The sequence below is a fragment of the Pseudopodoces humilis genome, chromosome 13, assembly GCF_049639895.1.
Source record: "Pseudopodoces humilis isolate 2021_Gansu_Grassland_sample_001 chromosome 13, ASM4963989v1, whole genome shotgun sequence".
Taxonomy (NCBI): Eukaryota; Metazoa; Chordata; class Aves; order Passeriformes; family Paridae; genus Pseudopodoces; species Pseudopodoces humilis.
The window spans coordinates 4,352,775-4,376,838 of NC_142212.1; the positions used below are offsets into that span (position 1 = coordinate 4,352,775).

General features: G+C 62.9%; 3 protein-coding genes across 6 annotated transcripts in view; 1 reads left to right on the forward strand and 2 right to left on the reverse strand.

Annotated features, from left to right (window-relative positions):
• Positions 1 to 7,474: 7,474 nt before the first annotated feature.
• Positions 7,475 to 15,616, reverse strand: MST1R (macrophage stimulating 1 receptor). Its single transcript, XM_088061801.1, is given in 21 exon segments — positions 7,475 to 8,152; positions 8,231 to 8,367; positions 8,442 to 8,607; positions 8,703 to 8,812; positions 8,886 to 9,067; positions 9,140 to 9,220; positions 9,302 to 9,570; positions 9,572 to 9,704; positions 9,787 to 9,946; positions 10,023 to 10,169; positions 10,250 to 10,483; positions 10,586 to 10,679; positions 10,824 to 10,985; positions 11,072 to 11,217; positions 11,325 to 11,502; positions 11,593 to 11,762; positions 11,960 to 12,130; positions 12,213 to 12,338; positions 12,419 to 12,607; positions 13,754 to 15,057; positions 15,484 to 15,616. Coding segments are annotated over 20 exon segments (4,359 nt in total). The 5' UTR covers positions 14,969 to 15,057; positions 15,484 to 15,616; the 3' UTR covers positions 7,475 to 7,863.
• Positions 15,617 to 16,855: 1,239 nt separating this feature from the next.
• MON1A (MON1 vesicular trafficking associated A) lies at positions 16,856 to 22,132 on the reverse strand. 2 transcript variants are annotated; one of them, XM_005522196.3, is made up of 6 exons: positions 21,950 to 22,131; positions 20,547 to 20,688; positions 19,844 to 20,308; positions 18,879 to 19,644; positions 18,636 to 18,783; positions 16,856 to 18,189 (listed from the first exon to the last, which is right to left on the reverse strand). In XM_005522196.3, the coding sequence occupies exons 2-6, from the start codon at positions 20,671 to 20,673 to the stop codon at positions 18,049 to 18,051; spliced, it is 1,647 nt and encodes a 548-aa protein (XP_005522253.1). In that variant the 5' UTR covers positions 20,674 to 20,688; positions 21,950 to 22,131; the 3' UTR covers positions 16,856 to 18,048. The 2 variants fall into 2 exon arrangements, with proteins under 2 accessions (XP_005522253.1, XP_087917928.1); XM_088061802.1 differs by having other exon boundaries at positions 18,050 to 18,189; positions 18,636 to 18,755; positions 21,950 to 22,132.
• Positions 22,133 to 22,264: 132 nt separating this feature from the next.
• RBM6 (RNA binding motif protein 6) overlaps positions 22,265 to 24,064 on the forward strand; it is a 57,668-nt gene continuing 55,868 nt past the window's right edge. For 2 of the 3 annotated variants that reach the window (XM_088061916.1, XM_088061918.1), the window contains exon 1: positions 22,265 to 22,358. The gene's annotated coding sequence lies outside the window, so the exon portion shown is untranslated. Of the gene's footprint in view, positions 22,359 to 22,437; positions 22,460 to 24,064 lie in introns of those variants that run through there. The other variant, XM_088061917.1, reaches the window with a different exon arrangement.

Below are 24,064 nucleotides of genomic sequence, written 5' to 3' on the forward strand. Positions count from 1 at the left end.
ACCCCCACCGGGGCAGGGGCACCCAGGCAAGAGGTGGGTGAAAGTGCTCCCTCCCCGGGGTGCCGGGGGGAAGGCTCGGTGCTGCGCTGGCACCCGCACGCAGCCAGCACCCCCCTCCAAGTGTCTAATTTGGGAACAGAAGCAACAGCGGGTGTAAGACAATAGCAGGGAAGTGGGTGGCCGGGTGGGGATGGCACGGAGGGATGACGCAGCCGTGCAGCCCTCGCCAGCGGGGCCCCCCAACCCTCGACCCCCAGCTCTGCCCCACGGCGTGAGGTGCCACCGGCTGGTATTTAATCTCTAGCCCCGCTTCCACCTGCAGCTGCCCTGGACATGTCCGTGGGGGGTTCCCCCTGCCATACCGTCCCCACGTCCCGGGGGAAGGATGTACCGGGGAGAGGCAGAAAACGCAGCCGGGCTAAGACGGACCGAAATATTGCTAGTGCAGGGAGCGAGCAGGCAGCGGGAGGCGGAGGGGAGGCGGAGGGGCCGGCCGGCCCAGCGCTGCCCGCGGAGCCGCAGAGCTGGGGCTGAGACAGGGCTGGGGGAGTCCCACCGCCCCCGGCCCGGGGCGTAAGGAGGGACAGCCCGGGCCGCGCATCGCAGGGAGGTCTGCGTTTGGCCGGCTCGGAGCGCTGCGGCAGCGGGAAGGGAGCGGACTGCGGGAGAGAGAGGTGCGGGGTCCGGGAGGGGATGCTCAGCGCCGGGACCACAGGGAGAGGCTCCCCGGCAGCATCCCCTGCCGCGGTGCCGGCCCGGTTCTCCGGGCTCCTCGCGGAGACGGGGGCGGCACCGGGGCAGCAGAGGCCCGGGGGGGCGAGCGGGGAGGCGCGGGGGGAGCCGGGCTCCGGCAGCTCGCCGTGCCCGCGACGCCCGTCGGGGATCGGGGTCTGCGGGACGCGGGGTGCCGGCGGGGACAGCGCGGAGGCGGGCAGCCGTCGGGGCGCGCACGCACCGGACAGGGATACGCGCGGTCTCGTCGGGGCGTCCCGGGCCACCGGGGGTGGGAGGGGAGTTGGGGGCAGCCCCGGGCCAGACAGTGACAGATGCCAGCAACGCCCCCCCACGCCGGGCCCGGCCCCCCTCGCCCCCGGTCCGGCGCGGCGCTCACCTGCACGCCTCTCCCACCGCAACGGGGGGCCGGGGCCCGGGGCCGCCGCTCGGGGGGAGCGCGCCCCTCCCGCCCGCCCTCCTGCGCCGGGCCGGGGCCGAGCCGAGCGGATCCCCGCCGATCCCCGCCGATCCCCGCCGATCCCCGCCGAGCCGTCGGTCCGTCGCGGCGCGGCCCCGCGCGCCCGGCGCGGCAACTTGGGGGGGCGGGACCGTGGGGGGCCACGCCCCCTTTCACGCCCCGCCCCTCATCTGACGTCACTGCCAAACTTCGCGCCCCGCCCGTGGGGACGGGTCACGCGTGGCGCTGGGAGCGAGCGGGCGAAGCGGGCGGGTCGCGGGGAGATTGTCACGGAGCTGGGACACCGCCACACCCTTTGAGCCGGGAACCCCATGGGACCCCCCCACACCGTCTGGGGTGAGCAGGGATCCCCTGGGCTGTGCCGTGGCCCCTGGCCCGGAATGGGATGGGAGCAGAATTTTAGCAAAGTTGATCGTGGGCTTAGCCCACGGTATCACAAATACACAGATACACGGGTATCTGTCCCCCGAGGGTACTAAAAGGCACCACGAGGACACGAGTAGACAGACACATGTTCCTGCCTCCGTGCCATCATCCAGTGGGAACCAGGCAACTTCATCCCCAGCGGCAGGGCCGAAGGCTCTACTCACTTCCCCATGACTGGGTTTGTCCTTGTCCCACAGCCTGGGGCAAGGAACAAGAAAAGGACAAGAAATCGGCCACCCTGATTGTCTTACCTGTGCCCACAGCCCAGGCACGGGACCCAGCCGGGGGTGGGCAGCACGGTCCCCAGGGCACAGCAGGGCACTGGTCCCTTCCCCAGCCCCCTCGCCCCCCCACGCCTCACGCCGTGCAGCCACGTGTGTGGAGCCTCCCCAAGGACTGCGTGCCACACGTTGGCATGTGCTGCCCATATGGTGCTGCTTCCGAACTGCACCCCCACTTCCCCCCCGCCCCTGTGCCCACCAAACCCCAGCTCCCCAACCCTCCTGACTCGCACCTGCTGCCACAGGGGTGTGGCCATCCAGTCCCAGGACCCACAGCCCCCTCCCGCCCATGGATGGGGACACCAGGGTCCCAAAACCAGCGTCTCCCCTCTGTTCACTGGAGACCAGCCAGCACTCCAAGGGAGAACCAGCTGGGGTGCCCCCAGTACTCATCCCCTGTGTGGCACCGAGCCCTGCCAGCCCCAGGCCTGCCACCACCCGTGCTGGGTAATTAAGGGTGTGTGAGAGCAGGGGGAATTAGCAGGGCACTGTAGTTTGAGCTTCTAATCAAGAGTTTAATCATACCGGCTGGCAGCAGCGCACCACGGTTATTAATCTCTGCACCTCGTGGGGACCTGGAGCGTAAGTCATAATTACCCGGCAGGCACCCGTGTGGCTCGGGGCTGCCCAGTGGTGGCTTGCAGCATGAGGGATGTGGTGGCACTTCTCCACTGTCCCTGTTCCCACGACTGGCTCGTGCCTGTCACCTCCTGGCACCAGTCTCCTGCCCGTGGCAGAACTGCCACAGGGTCCCATCACTGTGCTCTGCTCCCCTCCTGGTCCTGACTGGTTCAGATCTTGGTCCACTCCGTGCCCCATTTTGGGGTGATGAGCTTTGCTGACCCAAATGGCATTTGTCCTTACAGTGCTGTGTCCCGCTGCCCTGTGCACCCACCCCACTACACCCCAGAGCTGAGTGTGGGGTGGCACGGCTGGTCTAAGATGTTTTTTCCTACAGCACCCCTGGAGAGAGTAGCCTGAGATGCCCGAGGTGGGGTTGCCAAGGCTGGGGGCACCTGGCTGTACACCTGCGCCTCAGATGGGGCTCATGGGGTGAGGGACACCTGGACATGCCCCCTTGCTTCGGTTGGAGGACATCTGGCTGTATCCCCCTGTCCCAGGAGGGTGAATGGGATGGAGGGCCAGCCCAGATGGTGCTGGGGGGTGCAGAGGGGGGGTGGTCTGCGTGTTTGATCTGGGGTGCAGCGGGATGCATGTTCAGCGTGTCTGGTGGGGTGCAATGGGGTGCACTGGGGTGCACTGGGGGGTGTTCAGCGTGTCCGTGACTCAAGCACCACGCGGCACCGCATCCCTGCGTGCTTGCCATCGCCATGGCAACCGCCAGGCAATCAGCGATAATTGCGCACGTCGGCCCGGCAACGGGGCCAAATAAACCCCATCCCTCCTTTCGGGGGGCCGGCGGGGAGCAAGGGGGAGAGAAAAAGAGGCAGTGCAGCTGCTGATCGCCACCCCATGTCCTTTACTGCAATGAGTGGCAGTGGGGGTGCACAGTGGCAGGGCTGCCCTCCCCATAGGTGTCCCATGGCACCCATGTGCCCTGGAAGGCGTCAAGGGAGACAGCCAGAGAGCCACTCAGCTCAGCCACCAGCTATGGTGTCCCCCACAGTGCCACAGCTCTGCCAGCTCATCCCAGTTGGTGACCACACCTGTGTGAGGACAGGGTTGTCCCACACCTGGCTGGGCACCACTGACTGTGGCTCCTAGTCCCTGGCCAGCCTGCTTCTGATGTGGCCTGTTCCTGTGAAGATGACAGTACAAAAATCCTTGTACTTCTCCTCTGGCTTGGTCCCTGTCACATCCAGGGCTGGCTCTTGTCCCTGGAGACCTGATGGGGAAAGGGGGCTTGTTTTCCACAGCGTACTCCTGCATCAGGGTGATGATATGGCATTAGGGTTTGATTCCCCTTCCCCCTGAAAGAGCTTTGGGGGTCCCCTGGGTCTCTGGCAGTACCTGCAGCCATAAGGACCAGGGTGCAGGGAGGCTATTCAGGGCTAGAGCTCAGGGAGAGAACTGGCCCCCAGGGAGAGGACCAGGACCAGGACTGGGACATGGCTGGCATTGGTCCTGAATGGGTGCTGGCATGGGATGAGCTCAGGGCTGGTGCTATCTCAGGGGCAGAGAAGGGAGAAAAATATGTGCCTTATAACCTGGAAGGCTTTTGGGTAAAGTAAAGCTTCCTGGAGGAGAGCAGAGCTTCCCCAGGTGCTGGCAAAGGTCCTTCGGGGGTCAGCAAATATCCCCAGAGCCCAGCAGAGATTCCCAGGGACCACCAAAGCTCCTCAGAGACCAGGAGAGGTCCTCAGGGGCTACCAAAGCTTCCCAGGGGCCCCTGAAGCTCCCCAAGTACCACCAAAGCTCTTCAGAGGCCAGCAGAGCTGCCTGAGGGCCATTAGAGCCTCAGGTGGATGCAGGGGTTCCCCAGGCTGTGCAGGTGTCCCCAGTTCCAGGTTCTAGAGCCAGGCGGGGAGAGCAGAGGGACAGGGCCGGGCTGGGGGCAGCAGGGGCTGGGGGTGCCGGGGTGCAGCCCCCCTGCCTCTCACAGGCATCATTAGCAAAACTTGCCGGTTTCTAAAAATGGCACGTCGGTGCCGCGGCGCTGCTCTTCACGCCCGCTCCCCAGCACCGGCAGCCGCTAAAAACAGCTCGGAGCTGCTGGCTGCTTCCTGCCACCTCTCCCCGGGACGGCTGGCACCGGAGACCACCGCCTCACCCAAACACTGATTTAGCACAATTTTGCCCATCCTCAGTCCAACCCCCAGCCCGTGGCACCCGCTGCCTGCACCCACTTTGCCACCAGGAGCCCAAACCCGCTGTCGAGGTGCCATTGCGGCATCCCCGGCAAACGCCGTGGCAGCAGATCCCCGGGCGATGCCGGTGGTGGGACCGTGCCTGGCTCTGCCTGTGCACCCGCAGCCCCGCGTGCGGCCACTCATGTTTTATAGATGGCTCCGATTTTAATAATTAATCCCTGCTAACGACAGCACTTTCCCCAAATAAAACATTTAAAGTGCTGTGTGTGCACGGCGCGTTGCCGTGATGGGACGCTGGCTGCTGTGCCGCAGCCATGGTGGATGGGCATGGCACCAGGTGGCTTGGCACAACTTGGCACAGCGTGGCACGGCCCAGCGCGGCCTCAGCTGCCCACAGCTCAGCCCGGTGCTCCACCAGCCCTGCCCAGCCACCCTGTGCCACCACCCAGTGCCCAGGTGTGGGTGCCCAGGTAGCACCTCCAAGACACCTCCCAGCTGGGGCAGGGGTGCCAGGTGCCATGTGAGGTGCCACCCTGCGAGGTCACCTGCCTGTCCCTGGTGCAATGGCAGTGGGCACAGTGCCAGTACCAATCCCACTAGCAGTGTCAGGCAGCATCAGACAGGGGTGGGCACATGCCAGCCCTTGGCATGGAAGTCTGGGCGCTTGCTCCTCACCTCCTGCAGCGTAATTAGGGCAGGATAAATGTGGATTAGCATGAAATCTGTCATATCTGCAAGCACATTCCTGGGGGGAGGGGGCAGCCTGAAACAGGGGCTGCCCTCACGCACGTCACCGTAACCACACCAGACTTGTCAGCTAATGAGCAGTTCACTGTGCCACCCCACTGCTGGCACGGACAGCCCCGCTCCCACTGGGTGCCCTGCTCGCACTGGCTGCTCCCACAGCTGTCCCCTGTGTCACCGGACAGCAGGCTGGCATGCATCTGCCACCCAAACATAGCCCTGGGCACCCACTCTGCTTTGTGCCAAGGAGGGCAATAGCCGGGGTGCCAGTCCATCCATCCATCTTTGCATTCATCCAGCCATGCATCAGCCCATCCCTCCATGCATCCACACATCCGTCCATGCACTCATCCATGCACTCATCCATCCATCCATCCACGCATGCATCTATCCATCCCTGCATCACTGCATCCCATGAGCTGCTGGTGCCCCAGTCAGTCACCCTGGTTGCCTCCCAGGCATGCAGTATCCCCCAGCACCAGTGCCCAGCGCCTCCCATTGCTAACCAGCCCTAATAACCACACAGTGCCAGGCTCTTCCTGTTGCCACAGCAACTCGGCAGCGAGCCGAAAAGGTGCTTCTTGGCCTTACATGTGCAAGGTCAGCACCTACACTGGAAGTCACGGTCACCCCAAAACCCAGGCCAGGGGAGCACAGCAGTCACACTGTGGGGAAACTGAAGCAGGGTGCTGGCAGCTACCCTAACCATGGGATGCTGGGACCCAGCTGCGCTAAAAATACCCTCGGGCGCGTGGCTGCAGAGCCGTGCAGGTGCGAGGCACCGGTGGAGATGGACAGCTTGGCTGATGGGAGCTGATGTGGCCCCAGGCTCCAGCGCTGCTTAATGAGCAGCCGAGGAGGTTTTATTTAAAGCCAGTGTTAGCGGCAGGGCCCGTGTGGATGGACATGGAGTAGGAGCAGCACTGCCCACAGCCACAGACCGTGCGTGTTTCAGCATCCCTTGCCCATCCTGGACTTGTCCTGAATATCCCCCGCCCATCCGTCCATCCATCCATCCATCCATCCGTCCATCCATCCCAGACCCTGCCCTTGTTCCCTGCCCTGAACTCTGAACCTGCACCCAGGCAAGGGATGCCCATCACTGCTGCTCTCCTCTTTTCCAGTGTCTTGTTCTAGGTGATTTTTGCCCCAAAACTGGGGCAGAAGGGACCTCTTCATCAGGACGAGTTCCTTGCAAATGTGGCATCTGCCACCACTTCCATCAAAAGGAGCACAAAACCAGCTCACAGGGCAGCAAGCATCACAGACCCATGCCCATCTCTTGGCATGCCCTGAGGCATGAGCTGCACCTTCCCCTGCACAGGCAGTGCTGAAGCAATAAAGGTGTCATTAAGTGAAGCTGGTAATGACTCTTGGTCACCAGACATCAGCCCCAAGCCCGAAGCAGTGTGCCCCCCTGGACCCTGTGCAGGCAGGCAGGCAGGGTGAGGAGCAGTTGATGGGCTGGGTGCCATCGTGCCCTCACTGTGATCGCATGTCCTGGGCACTGTGGTCCCACAGGCACCTCAGTTCCAGGGACACTGAAACCCCATACCCTGGGCTCCATGACCCCATGACTGAGCACCCATGACCTCAAAAGCATCCTGGTCTGATGCCAGGGCACCTTTCATCCCAGGAGCATCATGATCCCATGGGCACTACAATTCCATGCATCCATCGTGCCACAAATCCCAGGGCCAGCATGAGCCATCTGCCAGGACTGCAGGGCCATCATCACCCCATGCCAGGAACATGGTGCTCCTCACAAGCCTCGTGCCCCACAGCCACCCTGGCCATGGGCTGGATATGGCTGGGAGCAGGACTTTTAGGAAAACCCTCCCAGACATCCCAAGGTCAGAGGGCCATGGTGGGACACGGTGCAAAGTGGGGCCCTGGCCTGGCAGGAACTGGGGGATGGTTCCAGGGTGGCCACAGCAGCACCGTTGTGCACCACCTTTGCCACCTTTCACTGGCACAGCAACAGTGGGTGCCCCCTCCTCAGCGCATGGCCCCCTCAAAGACACAAAGCCTCAGACGGGAAAAAATACAGTTAGGTTTTAATGAGCAGCCAAGAGGCTGGAAACTCCATGGGAGCCCTGGGAAGGCCAGGCCACCCAACAGCACCTGCTGGGTATAGGGCCCACAGCACCCATCCACTATGGGACTGAGCCCCAGAGCACAGACTCATTGTGGGGCTGAGCTTCACACCACCCAGCCAGCGCAGGACTGAGCCCCCAGGATCCTGTGGTGCAGGACCAGTCCTGGAGAACAGCCAGCAAGGTCTGGGTGTGAGCCATTGGAGAGCACTCCACAGCACCCAGCTGCCTCCTAGCACCCATCCCATAGGGAGCGTGCCCCATAGCATCTGGCTGCACACTGCATCCCTCCTCAGGGGAGTGTGCCTGTGGTATATGGGGGTCTGGGAGATCCCACGGTGCAGGAATCCCCATCAGCACACAGATGTGTCATCGTCCTCCTCTTCCTTCTCTTCCTCCTCCTCTTCCTTCTCTTCTTCCACCTCCTCATTTTGTTCATCCTCATCCTCGCTATCAGTCAGCTGCCCCCAGGGAGCAGGGGGAAAGGGAGGACCCCAGTCCAGGTTGATGTAGGTGACAGCCAGGTTGACATAGTGCTCACCATCCAGCACGGCCAGGACACGCTCCAGCTCACCCACCAGCCCGGTGAAGGACGGTCTCTCCTCGGGCGCCGGCTCCCAGCAGCTCAGCATCACCCTGTAGCTGCATCGACACCCCAGTCAGCACTGGCAGCCCCCCAGGACACCCCCTGCCACCCTGCCCACCCCCAGCTCCACTCACAGGGTGTCGGGGCAGTGAGAGGGCTGTGGAAGGCGTCTCCCCTGCAGCAGGTAGCGGGCCATGTCGTAGGGGTCCACCCCGGCATACGGTGACGCCCCACGTGTCAGCAGCTCCCACATGAGCACCCCGAAGGACCACTGCCGAGAAGAGAGCTGCCATGGGTGCACAGGTAGGATGAAGATGGGGGACGGGGAGGGGGGGTCATGCCTACCACATCAGACTTTGTGGTGAATTTTTGGGTCTGGAGGCTCTCCAGAGCCATCCACTTGACGGGCAGCTTGGCGTGGCGGTGCTGCCGGATGCTGTAGTACTCCTTGCCAAACACGTCGCGTGCCAGCCCAAAGTCAGCCACCTTTACTGTCAGCGTCTCGTCCAGCCTGTAGGACACCAGGTCAAGGTGGGGACTCCCGGGCACCCCCAGACCCAAGCACTTACCCTCTGGTGGAGGTCTGGAGGGCACAGCCACACTCACATGCAGTTCCTGGCTGCCAGGTCCCGATGTACAAATTTCTTCTGGGCCAGGTACTCCATGCCCAGGGCCACCTGCAGCCCGAAGCCAATGAGCTCCTTCACTGTAGGGCTCTGTGAGATGGGAGTAGTGAGCATGGAGACCTTGGCACCCACCACGGCCCACCCCCCTTGGGGTACCCCCTACCCGCTCCTGGGCGCGGATGAACTGGCGCAGGTCCCCGTGGCGCATGTAGGGCAGGACGACAAGGGGCAGCCCATGGCGGGGCAGGCACACCCCCAGCAGCGAGAGCACCTGGGGGTGGTGGAAGCTCTTCATGAGGATGCCCTCGCGTAGGAACTCCTCCACTTCCTCCAGGTCCGTGATGCCTGCGGAGAGCTGAGCTGTGGCCATTCTGCTGCTGTGCCACGGGAGCACACGTGGGAGGGGGAGCTACTCACGGTGCAGGGACTTGACAGCACAGTGGAGGTCGCCCAGCAGCGGGTCCGTGTAGGTGCCGTGGTAGACGCTGCCAAAGTGTCCTGCAGGGACAGGTGGCACAAAGCTGGCACCCACACACATTGGGCAGGTAACGCCACAGCCAAATTGGGGTGTAGAGGCACCTTTGCCGATGACCTGGTGGCGGTGGGTGACAAGCCGCTCCTCAGGGATGAGGATGTCCTTCACTTCCTCCAGCAGCTCCGGCTGCAGATCCTCCAGGCAGCAGGATGAGGCCCTGAGCAGCGGCATGGGGGATCCGCCGCCCGCTGCACCAGCCCCAGCACTGCCATTGGCACCGGCACTGGTGACCCATGTGCGGGGCCCCACGGGGCCGGGAGTGCCCGCTGTGTTCAGCACTGCCGGGACAGGCAGAGGCGGGGTGAGGGCTGGCAGCACCCAGCACCCCACCACCCACAGATGACACCCACTTACCCAGCACCTCTCTGTAGTCGACGCCGGGGCGCTGGGTGGTGATCGGGGGGTCGCTGCGGCCGGGCTGTGCCAGCAGCTCCAGGTTCTCCGTACCTGCAGGCAGCAGTGAGTGGGTAGGGGGTGGCGTGGCAGGGGTCTGGGGGGCACCAGAGTGCCCGGCGAGCACGGCACTCACCCCGCCTCTTACTCCAGCGCCAGCGGAACAGCACGGCAGCCAGGATGCAGCAGACCAAGAAGGTGATGCCGGTGCCCAGAGCCAGGCTGGCGGCCAGGTCCAGCGAGGTGGGGGGGGACAGCACCCAGCCCAGCGCCTCACAGGCTCCGTTCACACAGATCTGGAGGATCAGGGGCTCAGCAGGGATGGGGTGGGGGGAACTGAGGCGGGTGGCTGCCCACCCAGGGGGTTCCTACCTCCACGGGGGCCCCAGCGGAGGTCAGGCGCAGCTCGCGGGGCAGGCGGCACGTCACCTCGTTCTTCAGGACGTTGGGGTGGCAGTCCCGGCCCCCCACCGTCATGGTGATGTTCATGCAGCTGGCCACGGCATCCAGCCCCAATTGCTGCCCAGAGAGAGCACCGTGATCTCGGGGGTCCTGGCAGTAGGACCCCCTACTCTGGCTCACCCCACTGCCCCACGTACGTGCACCTCGATCTCATCATCGCCGGGCTTGAGGCGGAGCCGCCTGCCCTCCTTCTCCAAGGGGTAAACCTTGGGCCGGGAGTAGTAGCGGAGGCGGAACAGCCAGCGGCCATCGGCGCCGTCCAGCAGCACGCTCAGGTTCCCCAGCACCACCTCCTTGGGAATCTTGCTCTCGAAGGGGAAAGCTGGACTGTGGCACAGCAGCCGCTCCGGTGCCGGCGGGTCCTCACAGCCCTGTGGGGAGGGGGATGCTGAGCACCGGCTCGGAATGTGCCCAGGGGATTGCGGTGCGGTGGGCAGGGCCGGGGGGCGATGGTCCCACACCCCGGTGCTTACTGTGGCTTGGGTAATCACACCACCGGCTTCAAAGCGGATCTTGGCGCGATACACAGAGTCCAGGTGGGTGCCGATAATGGTGAGCAGCGAGCCCCTACGGTGGGCAGGGATCAGGTTCCCCGGGGTGCACATGGTCCCCAGAGTGCCTGCAATTCCCAGCACCTCATCCAGCCCAGCCAGGGCAGTTGGCAGGACAGGCCTGTCCCCTCAGCCAGGAGAAGGGAGCCCACGCACTCACTCATAGCTGCAGCTGGGGACGATGGCGGATACCGTGGGGTCGGGGCGGTACTGGAAGGGCACGGGAGCCGGGAACTCCTCCCCGTCGATCCACAAGGCTACCCGGGCTGGGCCCAGGCCAGCGGCGGCGGGAGCCGTGCATCCGATTGTCCCGTTGTCCTGGCTGGAGACACGACAGCCGTGGCTGGGGGGACTGCGGGGGCTCCCCGTGCCCGTGCTGTGCCAGGTGGGGACAGAACAGGGGTGTACCTGGGCTGCCCGGTCAGGGCACACTCGGAGCCATTGACCGTCACCCGCCAGCTGCTCCCTGCCGAGAGGTGTCTGCCGTGCAGTGACAGGAGGGTGCCACCCCCCCGGGGGCCAAACGGGGGGTGCAGGGCACTGACGTTGGGCTCCTGAGCAGAGATGGGGTCAGTGGGATGGGTGAGTGAGCCAAACCCCCCCGAGTGAGCCGAACCCCCCGCCCGACCCTGCCAGGGGCGCTGCCGGTGGGGAACCATACCACGAAGACGAAGCCGCCGAGGGTGGCAGAGCCGTAGACACGGAAGCCAAAGGGTCTGGTGGGTTCCTCCACAGTGAGAACCACATCGGCCGAGCCCCCCAGTGCTGCCGGCCCCCCAGGCTCCAGCTCACACACCAGCACATCCACAAACTCCTTGCGGCGAGAGGTGGGCAGGGGTCTGCGGGACAGCGACGGGGGATCAGCGCCAGGCCGGGGGGCAGCCCCAGACCCCTTTCTGCTGCTGTCCTGTCCCAGCACTGCTGCACACCTGTAGCTGTGGCTCTCCTCCGGCAGCACGGTGCAGCCTCGCCGTCCCACTGCCACCCGGCTGGCACCGCGGGGGCTGCGGCTGGGGTCGGGGCCCGAGTGGGAGCGGAAGGTCATTCCACAGAGCGTCACCCGTGTCCGACCCCGCAGCGGGGCGCTCCGGGGATGGAACTGTGGGAGAGGCACCTGTGTCACCCCAAGCCCCCAAAGCCCAGTGACTGTTGTGGGTGCAGAAATGCTCTTCTCTGAGGAACACAACACCCATCCCAGGGAGGGGGTTCCACCACAGGCCACCCCATTTGCCACGTCCCTCCCCATCCGAGTGCTCGGGAGGTGTGAGGAGCAGGGGGACGGCAGCGCAGACCTACGTCGGTGAGGACGGGTGGGCAGCTGTCCTGCACCCAGTGGCCGCTGCACTCGTGCCGGCGCCTGCACCCATCCCCGCACCAGCCGCAGCCCATGAAGCGCTCGGCCCGCAGGCAGTGCTGGCATGTGGAGAAGTGGCGACAGCCAGGGCCGGTGACGTTCAGGAGCCACACCTGGGGATGGAGAGTGGAGGTCAGGGGGACACGTGGAGCTCCATACCCAGCCTATGCTCCTCGTCTGAGACCCCCCACTCACCTTGGTGCCGGCAGTGAAGAACAGCGAGTGGCTTTTCAGCCCCATGGCACCTCGCACTGGCCCCGGCTCTCCCAGGGAGAAGTTGGACAAGGTCACAAGGTAGGAGCTGGAGCGCTGGAGCACCATCTGCAGCAGGGCAGAGCAGGGGGCTAAGCATAGCCCACAGCCTGCCAGGACCTGCCACCCCTCCTGATCCCCCATCCCACCTGGAAGATGCGTCCTTCTGCTGTGCCCAGGTGGGCCACAGTGACGTCTCCCATGGCAGTGACGAAGAGGGAGGTGAGGAGGACACCTGTCAGCTGCCCGTTGAACAGGTCCACTTTGTGGGAGGCAGCAGGGACGAGGGTGGGCTGATCCCAGCAGCTGGTGTTGATCACTGGTGCTGACAGATTCACCTATGGCCGAACATGGGGTGGTGACTCGACCTGCCACCCTGATTCCCACACCCTCACAGATAGGCACCAACTTGAGCTGAGAGATATTTTGGGGCAGCACCAGATTGCTTAAGTTCCCCTCCAGGCTGGGAAATTTTTGGGGAAAAAACCACATCAGTAGGCCCTCCCTCAGTCCCCCATCCTGCCCTCCCCTCCCACCCCATCTGGATATAGTTATTTGTGCTGGCACCACAGGATGCACACTCCAGGATGACCCCTGGAGCTCAGCGAGGGACTGGGGTTGAAAAGGGACACCAGGAGCCATCGTGTCCCTACTGGACACCCCCAATGCAGAGGGGCTGGGGTCCCCTCTGAGTTTCCCCTGCCACAGTGTGAGTCAGCAGCAGTGAGCTGTCTGCTCTGTGCAGGAAGAGGAGGGGATTTGGCTGCACCTTGCCCTGAGCCTGGCTGAGGACACCAAAACTTGTGTCATGTGCTGGGATGAGGGGGCCCTGCCAGGGTGCCCACCCATCTGCATCCTGGCTGTGCCGGGGCTTGTACCTGGGACACGGTGTTCCTGCCCCGTGGCTGCGGCAGGCGAGGAACCCCGGTGACTAATTGCACTTCCGCCTGCGGTTTATTTGCCCAGAGAAGGCGGTGGTTGGGCCTGGGGGACAAGGCAGGAGCAGCCTGCACCTCACACATCCAGCCTGCGAAACACCGAGGCCCTGTGGCTTTCCCACCCCCCCCCCCACACAAAAACAAGCTGGAGAGGATGGCTGGGGTCCAGGGACAGTCACCACGGACACCGGAGTCGAGGCTCCTGGGGAAGCCATACCAGGAGAGGAACTGGCCCAATGCATGACATGTGGCAGTGTGCCCGTGTGCTGACACGTGTACCGGTGAGGTGGGAGCTCAACAGGATCCCCGCCCGCACCAGGCCCCCCCGGTGCAGCGGGGCTGCCGGAACACAGCAGCCCCTGCAGTAGGTGGTGGGTGGCTGCTGAGCTGACTCACACCTGGTTGATGCTGCTCTCCCCCCACCCTACTCAACCCCACCATCCATCCTGCTCTACCAGTGTTTCCCAGCTCCTGAACCCACTTTCCCACATCCCAGCCAACCCCCAGGGTCCCTGGGCCGGATGCGGCGCAGGGTGGAGCACTCACATTGTGTGGGCAGTACTCCACCGGCTGGAAGAAACTGAGACCCCGCAGCAGTGGCTGGTGCCCGGTTCCACAGCACTTCTCCATGCCCTCCTCCATGGCCTGATTGAGGAGGCGGAGGGGGAAGGCGCAGACAGCCGCGTTCTCCTGCGGCACTCGGCTCTCCGGCCAGCTCTCGGCAAAGGCACCGAAGAGCACGATGTCGGTGTCGTTGATGCCGAGGTCGCGGGCCAGGCGTGCACCAGGGCGGGCAGCGTGGGCTGCCTGCAGCACGTTGTAGGCGACGTCCCTCTCAGCATCCTCGCTGCTGCGCCGGCGCCGGCGCTTGGACTCAAAGCGGCAGTCGAGGACGAGCTCGCGGTAGCGGCGGAGGTCGCGCTCGTGGGTGCTGAGCCGTGCCAGGCGCGTGTGGAACACTGTTGATCCTGGCTGTTCCGGCTGCACCATCAGGAAGTAGACGTGGTCCCCGTCGGCAAAGGAGTGCACATAGTGGATGGTGTAGTTGTTGCGGTATTGCGGCAGCACCGTCAGCCACTGGAAGTCGTTTGAAAAGCCATCCAAGGTGCCCTTCAGGCGTCGGACGGACACCGACTGTGGGCTGTACCGTGCTGCCACACTGCTGTTGACGGTGGAGCCGAGGTAGAAGAAGGAGGCGTAGGAGGTGGCCACCACAGTGGCACTGGTCCCCAGTGGGCTGACCACGCAGTCAGGGCAGAACGCAGGGCTGTTGCCCATGGCCGAGTACAGGCAGTGCGTGGCTGTGATGGCCACCTTACCGTCCTGCACCTCCAGCTGGTGCTGATAGCACAGCCCATGCTGCGCCGTGCCACAACTGTACAGCCATGGCTCCAGCGGGTCCAGCAGCAACAGGACATTGTCTGTGTCCTCAGGGCCATCTGTGGTGGCTGGGCACAGGCGACAGATCTCACACTTGGCACTGCCCACCGGGCCGGTGATAAGGACGGAGAGCAGGCGCAGGTCGGGGCTGACCAACAGGATGCGGTTCCTGACAGCCACAAAGACAGCGACTGGGCCATCGGAGTTGGTGAAGACAGCAACATTCTGGATGGGGCTGCCAACATCGAGGCTGGGCAGTGTGTAGGGGATGGAGAAGTTCCTGATGGAGCTGTAAGGGATGCGGGGACACTGCCAGGCACCAGCACGCAGCCGGGTCAGGGCGAGCAGCAGCCAGAGGCACACACAGCACAACTGGCCCATGCTGTGCAGTGCCACTGGTGTGGGGTTATTGACAGTGCTCAGCACCCAGCAGGCTCAGAACTCATATGGAGGGTGGGCCACCATTGCATCTGCCAAAATAAAAAAGGAAGGGTTTTACCTGCTTATTTTAGGTGAAGACCTGGGCACAGCCACAGTCGGGAGTCAGTTGGGGGTGCCAGGGTTCCCAAGGGCCAGATGATTTTGGGTAGTGCCGAGGGAGGATCAGGCACATAAAACCTCTTCCGAAATACCATGAGTAGGAGGTGATGCCAAGCTGCCTGTGGCAGAGGGACAGATCCTGCCTTCTGCCACCTACAGACTCTGCCTGTCACCCTGGGGCATCTCTGCCCTGCAATGACCCATTCCGGGGACTGGGACAGGGACCCTGCCAGCCCCCGGGACAGCAAAGGGAACTGGGGATCCCTGCGGGACTTGGACAAGGCCCCCGCCAGCCTCCCGGGACTGGGACCCCGAACTACCCGCCGGCCTCCACCCGCGGCCCCGCCGCAGCTCACCGGGTCCGAGGTCTCCACTGGGTCCGGCTACCCCCGCCACATCCGTCCTGTCGGGTCCGATCCGGGCGCTGCCGGGCGGCAGGACGCTCACCTGGGCGCTGCCGTGCCGTGCCGTGCCGGGACAGGGCGGAGCGGGGCCGGGACGGAGCAGGCGAGGCGGGACGGGCCAGGGCGGAACGGGGTGGGCGGGTCCTGTCCCCGCACCGCCCGGGGCTCCCCGAGGGCCGGCACCGGCACACGCAGCCCGGGGCGACGGGGGTGTTCGGAGGTCGGGGTACCCGGAGGGTCGCTGGGCACTGCCGGGGTGACAGGCACGGCTGGGCACGGTGCCCAAGAGGCGCACGGGTGTGAGTCGGGGCCGCTGATCGGAGCACGGGTGCAGGGCTGGCACAGTGCCTCGGTTGCCCGCGGCAGGTCCGGGTGGCCATCGGGGGAGCCCCGTGGCTGGGAGGTGGCTGCCAGCAGCATCCCTGGGTGCGAGTGGGGTCCTGCATGTCGGTAGCCTTTGGCCCCTCGGCCGCAGCCCCCAGCCCCGCTGCCATAGGGACGGCTGACACCCCGACAGATGGAATCGAAATTGCCGCTTCCCCAAAGTTCCTGCGGTGGCACCACGTTCGCTGCTCGCTCCCAGGCCAACAGTGCAGCAGGCTCAGCACCGGAGTTCCCAGCTGGGAAAAAGGAGCAGGGCTGGGAGAGCCACAGCTTTGCCAGGGCAGCTGTGAGGGTTATTTCTGTTGTGCCTATTCTGTGTCTCATGTCCCTTTCCTCCCTGGCTGCCGGCAGTGGCAGGAGGTGCCAGCACCTCTGGGAGTGACTGCTGTTCGTAGGGATGTGGGAAGATCCTATACATCCTGATCCATACATGGATTTGCACTCCACGTGCCCTGCTCCCCTTGGACGCTGGGGCCATGAATCCCAGCTTTGCACATGGACCTTTCCTCCAGGTGAGCAAGGTGCTGGGGACTTTGGTCCCAGGAGAAGCTGAGCCTGCCGAAAATGCCCTGTGCCTGCCGTCCGGCCAGCCCCGGCCCTCCCAGGCTCCCGGCCCGAGTTGTGCAAGGCCCGGCGTTCCGCTGGCTCCGGGCCTTACCCAACAGCTCCTTCCTCCGGCTGCGCCTCTGCTCGGTTTCGACATGAGCTGGCCGTGGCCAGCTCAGCCCGGGGATTTTGCCGCTCCCGGTCTCCAGCCAGCGCCGCCTCCTGCCAGCACAACCCCGGCAGCCTCGAACCACTCCCAGGCAGCTTTCCTGGCTCCCAGCAGATCCCCGGGGCTGGACTGCACCGTACCAAAACTTGGTACAAACTTTCCCCCCACCCCAGCTTGGTCATCCCCCCACTCCAGTGAACATACAGTAACGTGACAAGACTTAACTTAGGGTCCAGATAATGTTTATGAGCAAAGACAAGCGATTACACTCTGGCAGGAGCATAAATACAGGAGCAGACCCCTGTGCTAGCCCTGCCGGAACCTTCCCACCTCCCTCTGTGCCGGGCTATCACCCTGATGGCTCTGCCCCTCCTCCAACACCTATTCCAGCAGTATTCAGACAGCCCCGAGACGTTCACAGGCGCTCAGCCCTGCACCAGTGCCTGGGGTGGTCAGGGAGGTGCAGGAAGCTCAGCGTAGCTGGCTCGAGGGGCTGGGTATGGGGGACAGGTACTCCCATGCCAAAGGGGAAACTCTCCATGGGCTGGAGAGCACCATGGCCCTGCACCAGGGGTGTCTCCAAGGAGATGTGCTTAAACTGCCCCTTTAGGGTCCACTACCCACTGCCAGAACCATGAGCCCACAAGCTCCCTGACAAACACCTTTGCACCTTGGCTCTCTGGAGCTGCTCTGTGTCCCTGTGGTGAGGTGGGCAGGACCCTGCTGTCCCAGCTGGGGCAGGCTGACCCACCCTGCCTGCCAGCATCCCCAGGGACAGACATCCTTTTCACAGCCACAGTGGGAAGGGTCCATGCTCATACAGATGCCAAGGGAGCAAACCTGCTCTGGGACTGCAGAGGCTCCCTGGGACTTGGGGGCTCCAGATCCCCGCTAGGCAGGGAGAGGAGCAGTGCATGCCCCAGGCCAGCCCTGTCCCTCACCTGGACGGTGTCACGTGCCATCTGCGGGAACAGCAACATAGGGTCCCCTGAGTGCTGCCATAGCTCTCCCCTGGGGAACCTCACCCTTGGCACAGCCACAGGATGTAAGAGAAGGGGGATGCCAGGCACAGGGAGCAGGACCCAGGTGCTCTGCTCCCCTCCAGTAACCTGGGATATCAGCAACCCCACTCCAGGACCCCCACAACAAGGGATGGAGCTGGGGACTGCAGAGAAAGAGCAGCCCCCCAGCTTGGGCACTGCCTGCAGCTGAGAGAGAGTCCTGTTCATCCCCTTCCCTTTCCCTGTGCACCCCATCTCTAATAACCAGGTTGGACAGACCCACAGGTAGAGTTTCCCTGTGCTCTGGGGTCCCACCATGCCCTCTCCCCTGGACACACAGCCCGGGAATCCCTGGGAATGGGCTCCCCAGCATGGCGGGGGCTCTCCCAGCTGGCTCCATGCCCTGGGTGATGCCCATCAGTACGTCTGGGGTGTGAGGATGAAGAGTCGGTCTTCTTCCTTGCGGATCCACTTCATGAGCTTGTTGACAGCATTGATGGCGCCAGCCTTGGTCCCCAGGGGACTGTAGCATACGTAGAGCTCAAAGGCATTGGTTACCTGGGAGAAGGAACAGGACACATGCTGGGAACAGGACTGTGCCCCACTTGGGGCTAGCACTCCGTGTTTCCCCCATGGGCTACCAGCAATGGGGAGAGGGGCTCCAGTGCAGGGACACAAAGTGGCAGTGGGGTACCCTAAATGGGTGGCATTTGGTTTGCTCACAAGTGGGAGAATCAGACCCTGGGGTTTGTCCCCAGAGTGGGTTTTCTCCACAGCACTGAGTTCATGACAGCCCTTGGTGCTGGAATTCACCAGCTCCCACTGCTACCCGAGCCTGTCCCTCCCTCACACAGGGGGCAGGCTCACCCTCAAAAGGACCGTGCACAGGCTGGGGTCCTCCCTGGGGACCATGGAGCTGGTACTGTGTAGTGTTACCACCCCCCTTTCCCGCCATGCAGGACCAGAAAAGACAGGCTCCACCCAAACCCCACCAACGGCCTTACCCACGCCAGGAGGTTCTCACGGGGGCCTGTGAAATAAATGTTCTTCAGGGGCCGTGAAGAGTTGTGGGCCCGACTGTGCAGGTACTGGTAAAGCCCCAAGAGCCTCTCCTTCTCCTCCTCCTGCACGTAGGGAGCCTCAATCTCAGGGCTGCAGGAACACAGCACCCCGTTAACCCCCTGGAGAAGGGGCTTGGCCCATGCCACATGCCATGGCCTTGGTCCAGTGGTTCCCCGGGGCCTCACCTGGTGAAGAGCCCGGAGCTCTTGGACTTGTAGATGAAGTGCCGGAGGTCAGGGATGCCCACCTGGGCGACGCTGTAGAAGGGGGTGCGCAGGGCCTCCTGCAGAGCGTGGTGCACCCCCCGCCGCCGCAGGCGCTCCTGGAAGCGCCGCTTGCAGTCGGACACAGTGAAGAAGTCCTCACGGTCAGTGGAGACCAGCAGCAGGCACAGGTCCATCTCCTGCTCCAGGTAGGAGATGTGGGCATGGAAGAAACCGCTAGAGTTGAATTTGGGGAGGCAAATGGGAGTCCAGGCTTCACCCTCCCGGAAAGAGGAAGAAGAGCTGATGAGGTTGAAGAGCAGATGGAGGTCAATGGGGTGAAGGAACTGATCCTTCTTCCTCACGAGAGACACCAGCTGGTTCCCAGACAGCAGAATGGAGAAGACCAGGCTCTTGGCCTTGGCCTGCTGCAGGCTGCTGCTGACAGCGTCCCGGACACTGGCGGCCAGCGGCAGGCAGCGCACAGCGCCCATCAAGAAGCTGGGGTCGTGGGCCATGAGGTCCAGCAGGTTGTCGGTGATGCGCTCGGAACCAGCCAGGAGCCGGCGCAGGTCATAGTTCTGCTTCTGCTGGAAGATGTGGTTGAGCTGGGTCCAGGTGAGCAGGCTCAGAATCTGGTAGTAGATGTAGAGCAGCTCATGGGCAATCTCCTGCTCCGACTGCCGGGTGCGTGCCACTGCCACCAGCACCAGTGGGCTCCTCCGCACGAAGACCACCTTGTAGCCATCTGCTTGGGAGGGAGTCCCCAGGAGGCCGGGGACAGACCTGTGAGCCTGGCTCCCCAGGGCTACAGCCAGGCTGTAGCCTCTCCCCACAGCAACCCATCTGCCCCTGGGGACAGTTGACATGGCCCATGGTGGCAGGCGCACGGATTGGCAGGCTGTGAACCCCCCCCTGCTCCATCCCATTCCCCCTCAGGGCGGTACCTGCGTGGATGGACCGGATGGCGTTTTTCTCAGCCTCCAGGAAGGACACCAGGGCCATCATGACACCCATGGTGCTGGACAGGGCCTCCTCAGAGCCATAGCGGGAGTACACGGGCTTGCCCGCCTCGCTCAGCACAAAGACGTGCTTCCGGTGCAAGCGCCAGGCGTCCATGGTCACGTCCTCCTCCTCCCCTGACAGCACCGAGTCACGGCGGGTGGTCTGAGGGGATGGCTCCAGCTTCCCCTCCTTGCTTGGCCTCATCTCCTCCTCCAGGTCGAGGGCCATGCCTGTGAGCTGTGTGCTCAGCTCGCTGAAGTCCTTGCTGATCTGCTCCATGCTGCTCTGCTCAGCTGGCTCCCCCCGCCTCTCCTCTGGGCTCCCTGCCGCGGCCGCCCCGTCCTCGGGACTGGTCAGGTCCTCGTAGGAGCGGGTGTGCACGAACATGGCTCCCTCCTGGCCTGCCCCTGGGAACAACGGGCCATGCAGCATCCGTCCACGTGTCCCCCATGCTGGGGAAAGGACGCAAAGGGGACCTGCCTCCTCTCCCCATCCCACAGCACCTGGTGAGTGCAGGTCCTGCTGGTGGGGAGTCATGAGTGGGCTCATCTCCCCCTGCCCACAGAGCTGTGGAGGTCCCAGCCTGCATGAGGAGCTGCTCTTTCCCCCCCTGCTTCCCTCACTTTGATGAGCTGTGCTCCATACCTGGCTCCGTGCCCTGTGCCAGCCCCGGTGTAGGGCTCTCGGACCGCTCCGTGTGCTGCCCATCTCCTGGCGCCAGGGACCCATTGGGCACTTCCCAGCTTTTCTTCTTGTGGACATCTGCAGCCATTCCTCGGGGCAGGACCTGCATGTGACCCACAGTGTCACCCCTGTGTCCCCTCACTTTCAAAGCAGGTCCAGAAATGCTCTGTTCTCCAGCAGAGCCAGGCCAGCACCCGCAGCCCCAACCCTGCTGGCTCAGCAGGCAGCACCGAGCTCTGGTGAGATGTCAGGAAAGCTGCTCTAATCCAGCAGGATTTCCTCTCTCACGCAGCCCCAGCTCTTTCCCTGGCCACGGCACCTTTCATCCAGGCTTGGCCCCGATTTCCCCCATGAAAGCTGCTCAGCCTCCCTGTGCAGCGAGGGGGAAGGGACACGGCCCTGGATGGGGCTTGTCCCATACACCTGAAATCCCAGAGGCCTCATGTTTGCAAAGGGAGGGGTTTATGATCCTCCTTGGACCAAGTTAAGTGGCTGTGTTGGGATGAGGCTGGTGACAGTCCTCCTGAGCTGGCACATATGGCGTCACGCCAGGAGCCGGGTGCCCTCTCCAGCAAAGGCCATGCCTCCAGCGCGCTCCTTCCTCCCTTCCCTGGGGGAAAACCCGCCCCCAGGTTGAAAAAGTGAACAGAAACAAAAGCAACAGGAGGCAGGCAGGCTGGCTAGGGGCCTGTGTTTCTAAACTTGGCTGCTAGGGAAGCTCATGGAGCCCAGGCTCTGCTCTGTGCCCTGGCACACCTTCTGCTCCCAAACCCAATCCCAACTAACGCTGCACCTGGGGGAGCCAGACCAGCCCCCATGAAGTCCTGTGGTAGTCCTGAAGGGAACCATGCAGTGGATCAGGGCCCTGTCCTTACCTGGGGGAGTTCATGCAGCCCCCACCCCCAAACCTGTGACAGCTCTAGAAAGTGTTGGGGAACTGGGCAAAGTTCCATCCTCCCCCGAGGGAGGTAAATCCTCATCCCACAAAACCCTGTGACAGCTCTGGAGAGTACTGGGGAAAAGATAAGGGCTCTGTCCTCATCTGCGGGAGCCTGTGACCTGGAGCCCTGAACAGTGCCACGGAGCTTACTGGGATCCCGTCCGCACCTAGGGGAGCCAGACACCCCACTAAAATCCTGTGACAGCCCTGGAGGGTGCCGGGGAGTGGATTAGGGCCCCGTTCTCACATTTCCTCCTCACCCTGCTGACCTTACCGTGGGCGAGACTCACCCCAGGACTCACTCCCGGCCCAGCACGGACCGACCCCGCCCCTTCCCCCTCCAGCGCTGAGGTGTCACCGCTCCTGCAGCCCCGACACGACCCAGGCCCAGGACTCCCCTTAAGGGCAACGCGCAGGGACCCACCTCCGCGGCTCCTCCCGGGGCCGCCCTGCAGCCCCCTGGGCACGGCCTAGGCGGGTCGGAGAAGGGGTCGGAGCCGGCGGCGGGCGGTCACCTCCCGCCCTACCCCCGGTCCCGGCCCCGACCGCGGCGACACCCCCGCCATCGCGGCGACCCGCCGCGGGTCATCATGGGGGTTGTAGGCGGTGCGCTCCTAGGGGGGATCATTGGAGTTGTAGTCCGTGAGCTACAAGGACACGCCTGAGAAGGGGTGGCAGGGAGGCGATAAAGAGACTACAATTCCCAGCTCCCCCTGGGAACCCGCGGGGAGGAGGGAGCCGGAAATTCCGGATTCTCGCCGTGGCGGCCGTGGGGCCTGTGCGAGGCGGGAGCGGCGGAGCAGGAGGAGGAAGAGGAGGAGGAGGAGGAGGAGGTGATAAGGGTCTCCCGGGAGATAAAGGGGATCGTCTGCGATAAAGGGCATCTCGTTCAGTGGGGTGGGAGGGGCGAGGAGTGTCCCGAGGGGCTCTCAGGGTAGGCTTGCCCGTGGTAGAGGAGGGGAGGCAGCGGAGCCCACGGGGATGAGGGGGATGTGTGTTTTGGGGTCACCCGAGGTGCAGGAACAGGGTGAGGCTGGGGGCGGCCCGCTGCGGGGCGTGAGGCAGCAGGTCCTGGCGCTGTGGGCCCGCGGGTGCGTGCTGTGGGCTCGTGTCTTCATCAGGACCTCAGGCCCCAGTGGGATGTTGGTTGTGGGGTTGGGATGGACGGCCCTTGGATCAGGATACGGTATCCCACATGGTAGTGTTGGGGCCTGCCACGTGTGTATCATTGTCAGCAGTTGTGTTTCTCGGTATCTCGGTGTTGTTCTGAGGCCCTGATAAAGATTAGAGTCTTTTTTTGCACCAGGTCATGTGTGTTTCCATCTCGGAATGCTTGTGGTTGTAAAAGGGATGGACCAAAGTGGGCTGGATTCATGCTGGGGTGCAGAGGGATCTGACAGGAGCTGTGTGTTAGCAGATTGGGCTAAATGGAATTTTGGGCTGCCAGTAAAGGCTGAGGTGGAGGCAGGATGTGGCCTGGCTCTGGTGGAGGCCAGGTAAGGCAGTGATCAGGAACGACCGGGAGTGATGCCAGTGACCTCCCGTGCTCTGTTTTTAAAAACAATTGGCATCTCAAGAGGCTGGTGCTGCTGCTGCTGTGTGGTGTTACTTTTGGCAATGCTGCTGAAGGTGGGCTCCACTTTCCTATCCCAGCAGGATGTTGGTGGTGTGAGAGTCTTTTCCAGCATTCAGTGGTTGAGGATGCACTTGTGATGTCCTTTGAGAAAAGCAAGGTCAGGATAGTGGGATGGAAAAATTCACCTGATTGTCTCTAATACATATTTTTAGAAGCATCATATAGATTGAATGTATGCACATCTCCTTTTTTTACAATTAAAATCTTCCAGCTTGACACCTGTGAGAGCCAAAATGGTTCCCTCTCCCTTCACTTTCATATGTCACTGACACGCTTTTGATATTTCTTCCCAGTTAGGGATCTCTGACTTTAACATCTGATGTAACTGGCCTTCTTGGCTCCTCACAGTTTCTGTAGCTTTGGGGAATAGTTTTCTCTTGTACCTCCTGCAGTACTTGGATTTCACAGAGACCTTTTCCTTTCTTCAGCCTTACAAAAACTTTACCGGGTACAGAAAGTTGTTCCACAGCAAACTGCTTCCTCTGTTCTCGTGTGTAGTTCTGTGTTTGATTTCCTCGTACTCTATAAATACCAAGTCTTGGCAAAATCTGTTGGGAGAGAAGCTCTGAATATCAGAGTATTTTTCTGAAAATATCACCCAGTCTGTCACCAATTACCCTTCTCTCCCCTATATATGGAAAAAAGTGTGAAGTTGGGTGTAAATTGGCGAGGAGACACTTGAGGGCTGTGCTGGCGTTTCCCACTCGGCCCCTTGACAGATGTCTTTATTTAGTCCTCAAGAAGACCAGTTGCTCAGTCTGGTTCAGCTGCACAATTCCCATGATCAAAGCCATTATTTTAGCATAAGAAGATATAAATTGGAATAAAAGATCCAAGAGTTTGCTGTCAGGCTTGGCACATGCAGTTGGTGAAGTGGAGTCAGGAACCTCCCCAGAGTTGTCT

Excerpts from the sequence above, each read along its gene's own strand:
- MON1A (XM_005522196.3), bottom strand. The coding sequence starts at position 20,673 with ATGGCTGCAGATGTCCACAAGAAGAAAAGCTGGGAAGTGCCCAATGGG. Across the intron at positions 19,645-19,843 it reads CATCCGGTCCATCCACGCAG|ATGGCTACAAGGTGGTCTTC; the intron begins GTACCGCCCTGA and ends CCTCCCAAGCAG. Across the intron at positions 18,190-18,635 it reads GTGAGAACCTCCTGGCGTGG|GTAACCAATGCCTTTGAGCT; the intron begins GTAAGGCCGTTG and ends TCCTTCTCCCAG.